This window comes from Nomascus leucogenys, chromosome 22a, assembly GCF_006542625.1.
Source record: "Nomascus leucogenys isolate Asia chromosome 22a, Asia_NLE_v1, whole genome shotgun sequence".
Lineage (NCBI taxonomy): Eukaryota > Metazoa > Chordata > Mammalia > Primates > Hylobatidae > Nomascus > Nomascus leucogenys.
This window is the reverse complement of record NC_044402.1, coordinates 69,023,337-69,035,891: the sequence shown is the minus strand read 5'-3', so window position 1 is coordinate 69,035,891 and position 12,555 is coordinate 69,023,337. Positions and strand designations below refer to the sequence as shown.

The 12,555-nt window shown below is 39.4% G+C and overlaps 1 protein-coding gene across 1 annotated transcript in view; it reads right to left on the bottom strand.

Annotated features, from left to right (window-relative positions):
* Positions 1–4,323: 4,323 nt before the first annotated feature.
* CERS6 (ceramide synthase 6) overlaps positions 4,324–12,555 on the bottom strand; it is a 326,541-nt gene continuing 318,309 nt past the window's right edge. The window contains exon 11 of the mRNA XM_004091962.3: positions 4,324–9,981. Coding sequence (XP_004092010.1) covers positions 9,829–9,981 — 153 coding nt within the window. The 3' untranslated portion in view covers positions 4,324–9,828. The remainder of the gene's footprint in view (positions 9,982–12,555) is intronic.

The window sequence follows — 12,555 nt, the reverse complement described above, 5'->3', positions numbered from 1 at the left end:
CTTAGGGCCGAGGTTCCAGGCTTAAGGGTGGTGTTTAGTGGGGAGCTCAGCTGTGCCATATCACTTTGTCACTATGTGAAATTGCCTTGTTTTAAGGGCTGAATGGTGTCTTCCTCCAAATTCTTGTTGAAACCTTAACCTCTATTGCCTCAGGAGGTGACAATATTTGGACGTAGGGCTTTTAAAGAGGTGATTAAGGTAAAATGAGGTAATACGGGTGGGCCCCAATCCAGTATGACTGGATTCCTTAGAAGAAGAGATTAGGATACAGACATATACAGAGGAAAGACAAAGTGAGAAGGAGCCATCTGTAAACCAGGAAGAGAGGCCTCAGGAGAAATCAATCCTGACAGCACCTTGATCTTGGACTTCTAGCCTCCAGAACTGTGAGAAAATACACTCTGTTATTGAATTTATTTTCTCATGGTTCTGAGCCACCCAGTCTGTGGTATTTTGTAATGGTAGCCCTAGCAAACTAATATTCCTTGTTTATTTTTTAAAAATAGACTTTATTATTTTAGAGCAGTTTTAGGTTTACTGCAAAATTGAGAGGAAGGTACAGAAATTTCCCATAAACCCCCTGCCCCCCACACTTGCATAGCCTCCCCCATTATCAACACCATCCACTAGCAGTACATTTGTTATAATTTATGATCCTTCATTGACACATCATTATCATCTAGAGTCCACAGTTTACATGAAGGTTCACTCTTGGTGTTGTACATTTTTTGGGTTTGGACAAATGTATAATGACATGTATCCACCATTAAAGTATCATTTATAGTAGTTTCCTGAATCTACTATTCTGTTTATTCATCCCTCTCTCACCTGCAACCCTTGGCCACCACTGATCTTTTCAGTGTCTCCACAGTTTTGTCTTTTCAGAATGTCATATAGTTGGAATCACAGAGTATATAACATTTTCAGATTGGCTGTTTCACTAAGTAACATGTATTTAAGTTTCCCCATATATTTTCTGTGGCTTGATAGCTCATTTCTTTTTGGCACTGAATAACAGCCCATCATCTGGATGTACCACAGTTTGCTTATCCATTCACCTACCGAAGGACATCTTGGTTGCTTCCAAGTTTTGGCAACTATGAATAAAGCTGCTATGTATGTATAGATTTCATCCATGTATGGGTTATTGTGCAGACATAAATTTTCAACTCCTTCAGGTAAACTCCAAGGAGTATGATTGCTGGATCATATGGGAAGAGTATGTTTAATTTTACAAGAAACTGCCAAACTGTCTTCCAAAGTGTGTGAACCATTTGCATTTCCACCAACAATCAACAGAGTTCCCCTACATGCTTGTCAACATTTGGTGTTGTCAGTGTTCTGGAATTTGGCCACTCTGTGACATTTGTAGTGGTATCCCATTGATGTTTTAATTTGCATTTCCCTGATGATATTTGATGTGCAGCTCCTTGTTTATTTGTTTTTTGTTTTCCTTTATTGTAAGTTCCATAGAAGCAGGAACTTATCTGTCTTATTTATCATTCTGTCCTTAGTGTCTACAATAATTCCTGGCACCTAGTGGGCTCTCTATAAGTATTTTTGAGTGATTGAATTATGCAGCCAGGGAACTGAGCCTTTGCTGTTTATTTTTGGCTCTGCAGATATTTTCTATTATTCAGTAAGTTAAAAAAATAAATTTCTTACCTGAAGATGTGCTTCAAAACTTAGTCATGAATGCTGGAGCATAGACCTTCTTGCCTTGTTTCACAACTGTTTCATTCATTCTCTAGTTCTTCATGTCCTCTTTCTTCAGTTCCTCTTAGCTTGTTTCTAGCCACTTCTCTAGTCTCAGTCCTGCATCTCCCTCCCGTGATGCCTGGACTTGGGATGCTGGTGTCAAATCCCCTTATCCATGCCTGCCATAAAGCCCCTCAGCTTCTGTGCCTGGGGCATCAGTGAGAGAAGTGGAACCCACACAGGGAAATCCTGAGTTCAGAAAGAGTTAGAGACAAAGTACTGTCTCCTGCTTGTTTCCTAACAGATGGAATGTTAATTGCTAACAGCTCCCATCTTACTAGTTCTCTCGTAACTGGGTTCATTTGTTTCTTTGACAAACATTTCTTGTGTCTTATTACATGCCAGACTCTATGGGAGGCTCTAGGAATACTGGCTTTATGCTGCTTATTTTGTTTGCTCTCCCGCATCTATTGTCTGCTGTGCACCATGGGAGGCTGAACCCTGTAGCCTACGTCCCCCTGGGCTCCGCACTGTCAGCTTTCTGCTGAGTCCAGCCAATGGGTGGTACCACAAGGTAGGAAGAGAGAGACATTGGGATATTTTCTTTCCCCGCAGGTTTATAAAGAGTGGCCTCTCTTCCACACTAGCCCCTCTCACTGGCCTCTGGTTACAACCCAGGGGTGGTAAAGGCTTCCCATACTTGGTAGCCTCTGGGTGCCTCACTCTCCCTTGTTTGATGTTGTAATCCAGCCCATGCCTCTGTAAAGTCATCCTTTTATTAAACTTTCTTCAACTTAACCATCTGACAGTGACTCTGTTTCCCACCTGGACCTTGGCTAAGGCAGGCTTTATATAATTTTTAAATTTCAGGCTGGGTGCAGTAGCTCATGCCTGTAATCCCAGCACATCAAGGCCAAGGTGAGGGGATTGCTTGAGGTCAGGAGTTTGAGATCAGCCTGGGCAACATAGCAAGACTTCACCACTATGAAAAATTTAAAAAATTAACTGGGTTTGGTGGCATGTGCCTGTAGTCCCAGCGACTTGGGAGGCTGAGGTGGGGGGTATTGCTTGCCCCCAGGAGTTTGTGGCTGTAGTAAGCTGTGATCGCAACACTGCACCCCAGCCTGGGCAACTGAGAGAAACCCTGTCCTTAATTTTTTTTTAATTAAAAAATTTAAAATTTTAATGTTTAGGAATAATATAACTTTTGTTTCTTTGTGCTCCAGCACTTTGAGAATAATCAAGGGTGTGGGTCCCAGGATCCAGTTACTGTGATGATTGGTTCCGAGGGACCACCCAGCATCCCAGTAGCTCTTGGTACACAGCTCTCCCCCCTTTGCTGTCCTATCATCTCTCAATGTTGTTAGCATTGTTGCCACTGTTCCCACTGAAGCAAGTGCATGGCTGGTGGAAACAGAATTAGGAGGCAGGAATAACAGATGCTTAGGTTGGATATGGCAGCCCCAGTAGCAAGCAATGGGGCCTAGAGAAAAGGCGAGTTGCATTTTGGCTTCTTGGGAGAGATACTGCTATAGTTTGAATGTCCTCTCCAAAACTCAAGTTTTAAGGTAGGACCTTGTCCTTATGCATGAATTAATGCTTTTATTTCAGGAGTGATGAAAGGATGAGTTTGGCCGTTTCCTCTGTCTAGCATGCTTGCTCATCCATGTGGCACCTTCTGCCATGTGATGACCTTCACCAGTTTCCAACACCATGCTCTTGGACTTCCCAGCCTCCAGAACCATGAGCCCAATAAACTTCCATTCTTTATAAATTACCCAGTGTGTGGTGTTCTGTTACAGCAGCAGAAAGCAGACTAAGACAGATGCTTATAGCATTAGATTATGCTATGTTTACAGAACTGAAGAATTCATGGATTCCAAAAAAGTATATTTTTTCATAGTCTGTATTTTTGTGTCTCAGTGGAATGTTGGTGGTTTAACTTACTAGAATAACTCATGCTTGAAATCAGCATGAGTTATTCTATTGTTGGGGGGTGGTTATAATGTTTATAAGATTTTAATAGGGTTATCTGCTTTATTTTTTATTATACTTGTGATAGTGGTGGGGTGTCTGGTTGAATTTCAGTGCTATTTTTATGGCTTTTGAGTACTAGATGACCTAAGCTTAGAGCAGAAGAGCAGATTGAGAGAGACAGTATTTCACAGGAAAGACAGAGAAAGATGGAGAGAAGTTCTAACAAAGTGAGGTACAAACCAAGAGAAGATGATGTGGGCCAAACTCCGATGAGGGGTGCATACACAGAGAAGGGAAGTTTTGTGTTGTACTTTGGGTTGTTTATCTTAGGTGCCTCTTTTAAAATTTTTTTAAAAATAAGCATAACCTGATATATTTCAGATGATCTCTATAAACCATTTTTTCCAGAATAAAGTGCTACATAAAATTTAACATTGAGGTTTTAATCTTAATTTTCAAAGAGATACTATAGTCTATCCAAGTTAATGTAACATTACTTTCTCAATGATCACAGTGATCCTGGGAGTTGACGAGGCTTGTAACAATCTACTGGGATGACGTGAGCCTTTATTAACCTCATCCAGTGAGATGTGATGTTTTACCCACACGAGCTGGTTAGCATTTACAGTAAAGGGCACTTACACTGCACTCTTAATACTTATCTTTATTATGAAAGTGTTTCCAAAGTAAAATGATCCTCATAATAATGATTGCTTCCAGAGATCAAGAATGAATAATTATATTTTCATATAAAAATCAGCAAAACACAATAACAATACATAAAATAATTCTAATTGGCTAACAGTATTTCATTCCATTTCTGACAGAGACGCTCAAGCACTGAATTGTCTGAAGAAAACAAGTAAGGTTTTGTCACCTATCCTATTTCTCACTGCAAGTTGAAAAAAATCAAATCCAAACACCACCACCCCTTCTATGACAACAAACGGCTGTGGAGGTAAATGACTATGTGGGCAAGGAGTTGATGAAAATCATGAGCTTAGGGGCTTTATGAAACTTTGGGAAATCAAACTCAGAGGTTGTTTTCCACTCTTAAAATAATGAAGCTCTAAGTTAAAGTTTCAGAATCATCACATAACTGTTCCTATTCCATAATTCATTTCTTTTTTTGCAGGTAATCTTATTTTTTTAAGGGTAGTTTCACGATGACAGTTTCAAAAAATTACTGTGGATAAAGAAAAAAATTGTCTCAATGAAATAGAATTTTTCACTGAACACAGAAACCATCTCAATAGTTGCTGCTCCCTGGTTTCTAGGCCATGCAACAGACATCAAACTAGGAAGCCAAACTTTCATGGACCTGTGTTAAGAAAAACATACATACATGGGCATACTTTTTTTTTTTTATTTTTTTTTTATTTTCAGAAAAACGGAATTAAGCAGAGAAGGAAGTGTGGGTGTACAACTGATCCACAAGCTATTGGGAAATCAATAGCTAAAAAATGTCAACACCCTGGCTTCCTTTTATCAGGAACTCCAGGAGGCTGAAAGGAATGTGAGTGCATGAGATAAGCAAGACAGATCTTAACGGTCCCCTCACATCCCTTTCTGGACAATCTCCAGAATGCCTAGTTTTGTGGAGACACCATGTACTATCTGGCTGCAGAGACTTTCTTAGGCCCCGTGTTAGACCCCATGGGGTGTTAGCATGTGGCCATATGGTAATGCATTCCTTTCAAAGGCTTTGGGTTGAACTCAAATTGGAAATACCTGGAAAAGACTAAGCTTCTCCTTTGGGTGTCTGCGGATCCTATTAAAAATATTCGTGATGCTTTATGTTCTCTAACACAATTTTCTTCATGAAAACAAGCATCAGATACACTACCTCTAAGTATTTATTGGAGGGGTTCCAACAGCCTCCTGGACAGGCCTTCTCAGCAGCCACTGAGTGCCCCCTAGGGGTGGGGAGGGGACAGTGCACACAGAGGCAAACCACAGAGCCCTTTTCTGGCCTATTATTATGAAGAACTAAAATATGGCCAGTGAACCAGTCAGTGCTCATCACTACGGGGTACTTCCAGAATGGCACAATTTCATTTTACCAAAAGAAACCTCCACTGGCTCTGCGGACTGCAATATCTTCATTTTAAAATATTTTGCTGCGTTTTCTTCAAGGGCGGCTTGTGACAATTGAACTGCTGATTATTCCTTCCATGGACAGCATGGTAGTGGCAAGTGCAGTAACTGGGCTCATTGCATTTTCTCTTTCCATACAAGTTACTGCAACTGCCATGTGATCACTTTCCCAGCAGGCTGACTTCGATTTGATTTTTTTCTTATTTAAATGTTAGAAACATCTCAGGGCTATTATTATTTATCTACAAAGCAGAAATCAGCCAAAGACAAAAGAAGAAAGTAAGCTAATCAGAACCTGAAGACCTGAAATACCACATGAAATGTAAACATTTAACTTTTTATTTCCAAAGGATTTCTTGAAGCCTCTCTGGAGATAATGACATCACTACACATACTGATAAACAATCTTTTAATACCTTTGGAATTACTCTTTATAATTTTTATACTTCAAATTAAGAAAACCGCTCAAATGTTCAGGCAACTTTGGCATTAACATTTCCAAGAAAGGGACAAAAACAACTATTAATGCAACATCATGAAGAGATTGGGGACAACTGTGGGTGTCTATAAAGCTCTCTTTGAAAAGCTCTTTAAAGCGAACTCAGGTAAACGGAAATGAAATCTGAGTTTTTACTTAGGCCAAATAACAATGAAGTTTGAATATAAAATGGAAGATTCAGGCCCTTTCTACCTAAGATGAAGGCTTTCGTTTGCTCAAATTCAAACTCCACCAAATACTCTGAATGGAAAGTTTGGCAACAGAACTGGACATGTGGAGGTTCACCAACCATTTTGATCAAAGGTGATCTGATTTTATCTCACTTCTTGCCTACCCTTTCTGGCTTGTTTACCTTGACCAGATGCCTGTGGCATTATATAATGAGACCTCAGGACACCATCTGTCTGGCAGCCCAGCAGAAGTAGGATGCTAATAAACCCTGGGGTAAAGCAGCAATCATTTGCATTTTTACCACATATACCTGAATAATCCAAAATACTGAGAGTTGCTTCCCTATGCTCAACATCCATAGGACCAAATTTGGAAAGGTGAACTGTAGTTGGCTTATATGCTGGCCTTAGGTGCTCTTATGACCTGTGCTTAGCCATATTTAGCTCCCTGGCTAAGAGGCTGAAAAGATTCTACTACCTTCAGGTGTGTGGGGAACATGAACAGGAGGCTGACAAACAAGGAGAGAAGTTTCTATTGTACCTGGTGAGTGGGTTTTATGAAAAGAATATGGGTAAGGATGATTTTGGTTTTATCACTTTTTGGAAAAACATACATATATATATATATATACATAAATAGAACACATGTTTTTATATCATTTATTGACCTGAGGCCAAATTCTACTCGATTTTCTACTTTCCCCCTACTAAGAGATCCAGGAAAGCTATTAACATAAAGTATTACTTCTTCTAGAATCCTTTCTACATACCCCTTTGTACTCTGGGAAGGTTTGAATGTGACCAAGAAGGAGGAGATATCAACACACAGGCTAAGTTAATTAATGAAAAACAGCACTCTGACTAACCTATAGTTGAATTTACAAAATACACTTCAAAGCTATGGCCTGGTACAAGGGGAGGATGAGATACTGCACATATTTTTCTCTCTCAGCCTTATCAGGCTACCACGAGAAAGCTATAGACAGAGATATATTATTCTACACCATAAAAAGCCTGCAAACCCCATTTTAATTAGCCCCAAAGAACTCTGCCCTAAAATGTAAAATGAAATAAAAATCTCTGGATAACACAGAGGACTGTGTGAAGTGAATGCCATCAGTTAGAGAGACCCCAAGTGTTCCCAGTTCTCCTTCTAAGTAACTTCTGGGGGGAAAAATGATTACTTAGATTTGCCTTTGCTAATGACAGACCCCATTTACTACATTTTATGCAATTCTTCTAAACCTTTAATTTACAAGCTGACCTCCTCGAAATTATTCTTCTGTGCTCGAGTGTCATATGATCTAAACCTGAGCACATAGATCTCTAAAGTTAATTTTACCCATCGAGAGGACTTGCCCCAGACGCTAAAGCAAGCTAAATATGTTCATATTTTAATTAAGAAACTTTTACCTTCTCAAAATTTTCAGCCATAATATGCTATTACTTTATACATATACCTGCATTTTAGCCGATGTTCTGAAGACTAACAAGTCCTTTTATGATTGTTCTTACAAACTCAACCATCCACAAATTACACTCCTAGACATATTCCTGTTTTGTGAAATAAAATAACAAGGCTCTAAAAGCAGAATTATTTGCATTGTTTTCTCCATAAACAAGCAGATGTATTTCTAAGTCTCTTCAATTATTACTATGGACCATATCAGAAACATCTTATCTTGTAAATAAGTAGGGAAAGATATCATATTACAGTAAGAATTTTTTTGGTTGGGAGCATTCTTTTAACTATTAACCCACAGATTGCAAATTGTGGGCATAAAGCTTTAATTTTTTCAAAGAATTGAATTAAATGTGAATGGTTCTGAGCAGGATATGCACTCTCTGGTATTTCTGCACACTTGTTAGCATTTCTGCTGTTGTCTTCACAGCCCTGATTCACACATTTATATTACAGCATTTTTGTTTGGGGTTCGTTGTAAGTGATGGCCTTCTTGATTTATGAAGGGTTTTATAATCCATTTTTCCTCTTACTAAAAGTTAGAAGAAGAGATAAAATCTTTGGCCGACACATGGTTTTCTTATCTGTACATAAATAACACTGCTGTGTGGGAGACTTATGGAAACTTATTCTTCAGTAATGTTCTTCACTGTTGATACTGCCATTGTCCAATAGAATTTTTCATTTTTCCAGAAACAGCCCCATTTGAAAAAAATTCCTGGAAACCAAAGAAGCATTGTAGTGTAATGCTGCTCAGTGTCTAGTAATAGGAAAGTCATCTGGATTATGTTTAAGGAGAAAAGCAAAGGGTAAAATAGTCTTTCTCCCATTGGCTTTATTTTGCTCAGCAAAATAAAAACATCAACATCAAGTACTAGATAGGGCTTCTTCTTGAAAGCTGGTTGCATTAAAGTGCTTTGCACTGCACAGGTAATCTTTATCAACTCATGAAAGATTTTTTTGTCCCCAAATATACTTAGCTTCTTTCTTTTATAACATAAGACTGCACTAATTATAGGGTAGTGGCAAAACCTGGCTGAAATCAGTTGCTCTCTTTATGCTATTCCCAGAACACAGGACAAATTCCCATTCTTAACAGTGATTTCCTTGTTTATAACTATGAGCTTTAGTGAATATCCTCCTTCAAAATCACAGCACTGACCTCACCACAGAGAAAAACAAGCAAACAAACAAACAAACACACTCTGTAACCCACAAGGTTAACCCTCAACTAGCTATCACACCCACTGAAGAAATCTTGGCTGTGTGCACAAGAAATGAAATCTATTCCAAAGCAATTTAATACAAAACCATTCAAAAAAGTTCTCCAATAACCATCTTCTTTAATTTGAACTGCTAATTGAACATGAAGAGTGAAAATTAAACACCTAGTTCGTCCGGTTTAAATGGTCACTGAGACTGTATAGGCAATTTCAAAATGGGCACTGTAACTAAAAGAAAGCAAACCTATTTAGAGCTGAACGAGAATCTTGCACTGGGTTTTGCTTGCTCTAAGTGACAAAGTAAGCTGATGGTCATAGCACGTTGGACTACAGCAAGAGAAAGGTGGAGAAGCAGATGGAGCATCTCCTTCACTGTCATAAGCCCAGTAAGTAAAAGGAGTGAGGAAACCCTCTTTTGTCCACAGATTTACAAATACAAAAAAATAAATAATATTCTAAGACAGTACAAATGCAAATACTGTTCCCTTGTGTCAATTACATACAGCATGCCTACATAGAGAGAATGGTAATTCTTCTTCATTCACAGACAGGACACATGGCAGTGCACTATTCAAAATGCTTTGATAATCTTAATTTTTGTTTCTGGTGCTGAGATATTATGAAAGGAACTGCATTTGCAACTTATTAAATACTTCCAGGAACAAACAGTTCACTTTGCTTGGGACTTGTAGTTTTGAGTAATTAATCATCCATGGAGCAGGAGCCAGTCAGGAGATACCCGTTGGTACCACTGGTCCCATTGGTGGTTGTCGCGGTGTGGGGATTCTTCCCTGGAGGTTCTGAGTCTTCCTCATCTGAGCTAGACTCAATATCACTTCGATCATCCTTGGACACCTGTGGAGTAGAAGCAGGTGAGTATAACCAGCACCTAAGAAATCATCAAGGTATGGCATGCTAGAAGCACATGCAGTCATACACAAAGGGAAACAGATCCCAATGTTAAAAAACTGAAGAGGATGAGAACACTGCCACAGCAATAAGTTCCCCTTCATTGGAGAGATAAAATGCAGGCGACAAAGTCATTTATGAAGGAATGTAAGTATTATGGAAGGCTAGACTTCTTGACCTCTTTAACGTATCTTTCCATATTGAGAACGTACTAGACCATGAATCCCACTTTTAATCAAAAAGTAGCATACTGTGTCACTGGAATGGCGTCATAGGAATTTGGTACAAATGGATCATTTTACACACTGATGATCACATTCTCCTCGAGAATAATTTAAAGTCAGCTCTCAATTAACCATACCAACGGAGATAGTCACTAACTCAGAACATTGAAAAAAAAATTCCTATTTGGCTTTTCATGCATTGTTTTATGATTACATTTTTATTTTTTGTATGCTATAATTAATTAGGAATTTTGTTTTATATGTCACACAACAAATGGCAGCAGGAGGCCTTTTTTTTTTTTTTTTTTTTTGAGTCAGAGTCTTGCTCTGTCGCCCAAGCTGGAGTGCAGTGGTGTGATCCAACTCACTGCAACCTCTGCCTCCTGTGTTCAGACGATTCTCCTGCCTTAGCCTCCCGAGTAGCTAGGATTATGGGCATGCGCCACTATGCCCAGCTAATTTTTGTATTTTTAGTAGAGACAGGGTTTCACTATGTTGGCCAGGCTGGTCTGGAACTCCTGACCTCAGGTGATCCACCTGCCTCGACCTCCCAAAGTGTTGGGATTACAGGTGTGAGCCACCGTGCCTGGCCAGGAGGCATCTTAAGAACCTGCTGGGTGGGGTGGAGCTTGAAATATTTCCCGAGGAAAATCCACTGACCAGATCATCAAGAACTGGCTCCCGGCCAGGCGAGGTGGCTCACGCCTATAATCCCAGCACTTTAGGAGCCTGAGGTGGGCAGATCACCTGAGGTCAGGAGTTCAAGGCCAGCCTGACCAATATGGAGAAGCCCAGTCTTTAAAAAAAAAAAAAAAAAATTAGTCGGGTGTGGTGGCACATGCCTGTAATCTCAGCTACTCTGGAGGCTGAGGCAGGAGAATCACTTGAGCCCAGGAGGCGGAGGCTGTGGTGAGCCGAGATCACACGACTGCACTCCAGCCTGGGCAATAAGAGCGAAACTGTCTTAAAACAACAACAACAACAACAAAACAAAACACACAGACAAAAAAACAAAAAACTGGCTCCCATCCTGCCAAGTCTCTTCGATCCTCTATTCAATCTCACTAAGTCACATGGAGGCCAAAATAGAGTGAGAAGATGTCAATCTACACATTACCATAAACTATGAGAAAAATCCTACTATTTAGCAAGGAAGTAGTTTTTGGGGGAAATTAAGAAAATACTGCTTTTAAGATAAAAATAGTTTGAATCTCCTATTCTGTAAGTCTAAATTATGGTAAGCATTTTTACCCAGAAGGCCTTAAGATTCTTGAGTAACTCATCACTGCTTACTTATATTTTTCAGTGGTGTGACAAAAGAGACCTGGTGGCCTCCCTTCATAGGAATTTTCCCAATCTGGTCCTCCTGTGATTCTCTAGGGGGTGGGCTGGGGAGGGTGGTAAAGTCTCCTGGGAGGTATGGCAGAATTAACTGGCGCTTTCCCACATCACATCCTGTCTGTGCTACCACTACACTCTAACATGAGAATCCTGGACTCCCTCCACCCCTCCCAACTTGAGAAACTACAGTTCCTGTGGGAGAACATCTTCTCTCTCAGGTGGGTGGGGTCAGGAGAAAGTGAAAGCTGAGAACTACTGCTTTATGCCAACCAGTGGTGATGAAGTAAATATCATAAAAGTGAACCTCACTCCAATACCCTTTGAGATGGGACTGAACTCACACAGGCCATCTCCAAAAAGATTTAGATACTAAGACTCCAAAATGGCTAAAGATAATTGAACTTAAACATTGTGAGTCACAAAGCCAGCATTATAGTAAAGTTCCACTATGTTGATAAGTCCATTAGTCATAAAGAGAAAACTCCAGTTTTACAAAGTGATTAATTTACATTTGCATGCTCAGTCAGATTTTTTAAATTGCACTTAGAAAAATCTATACTTACGTTACCTTCAAAGAAAGGACAATTTAGAATATCTCAAAATAGCCCAGAGGAAAATAACTCATGGTCAAGATGAATCTTACTGTCCCAGGTGAGAGCCGCAAAGGCAGCTAAGATATTCTGAAGCCTGAGATCTAGAATAAAATTAATCATCATCTCTCTTCATAAAGTAGAAGGAATAAGTTGAAGAGCAGGCAACAAGTCTGGTAGAAATAGCAATGCAATTAAGGATACAAGTAATCTAAGCAGCATTCTTGCATATTTAGTTATTGTTATCATATTGACAGTTTTGTGCATGTTGATTAAATTTGTATCCAAATGAGGACAAGGAGATTTTAAAATAGAAATACATGTTCATTTCAAAGAGTGAGAGGTCACAGAGAAAAATGAACTTT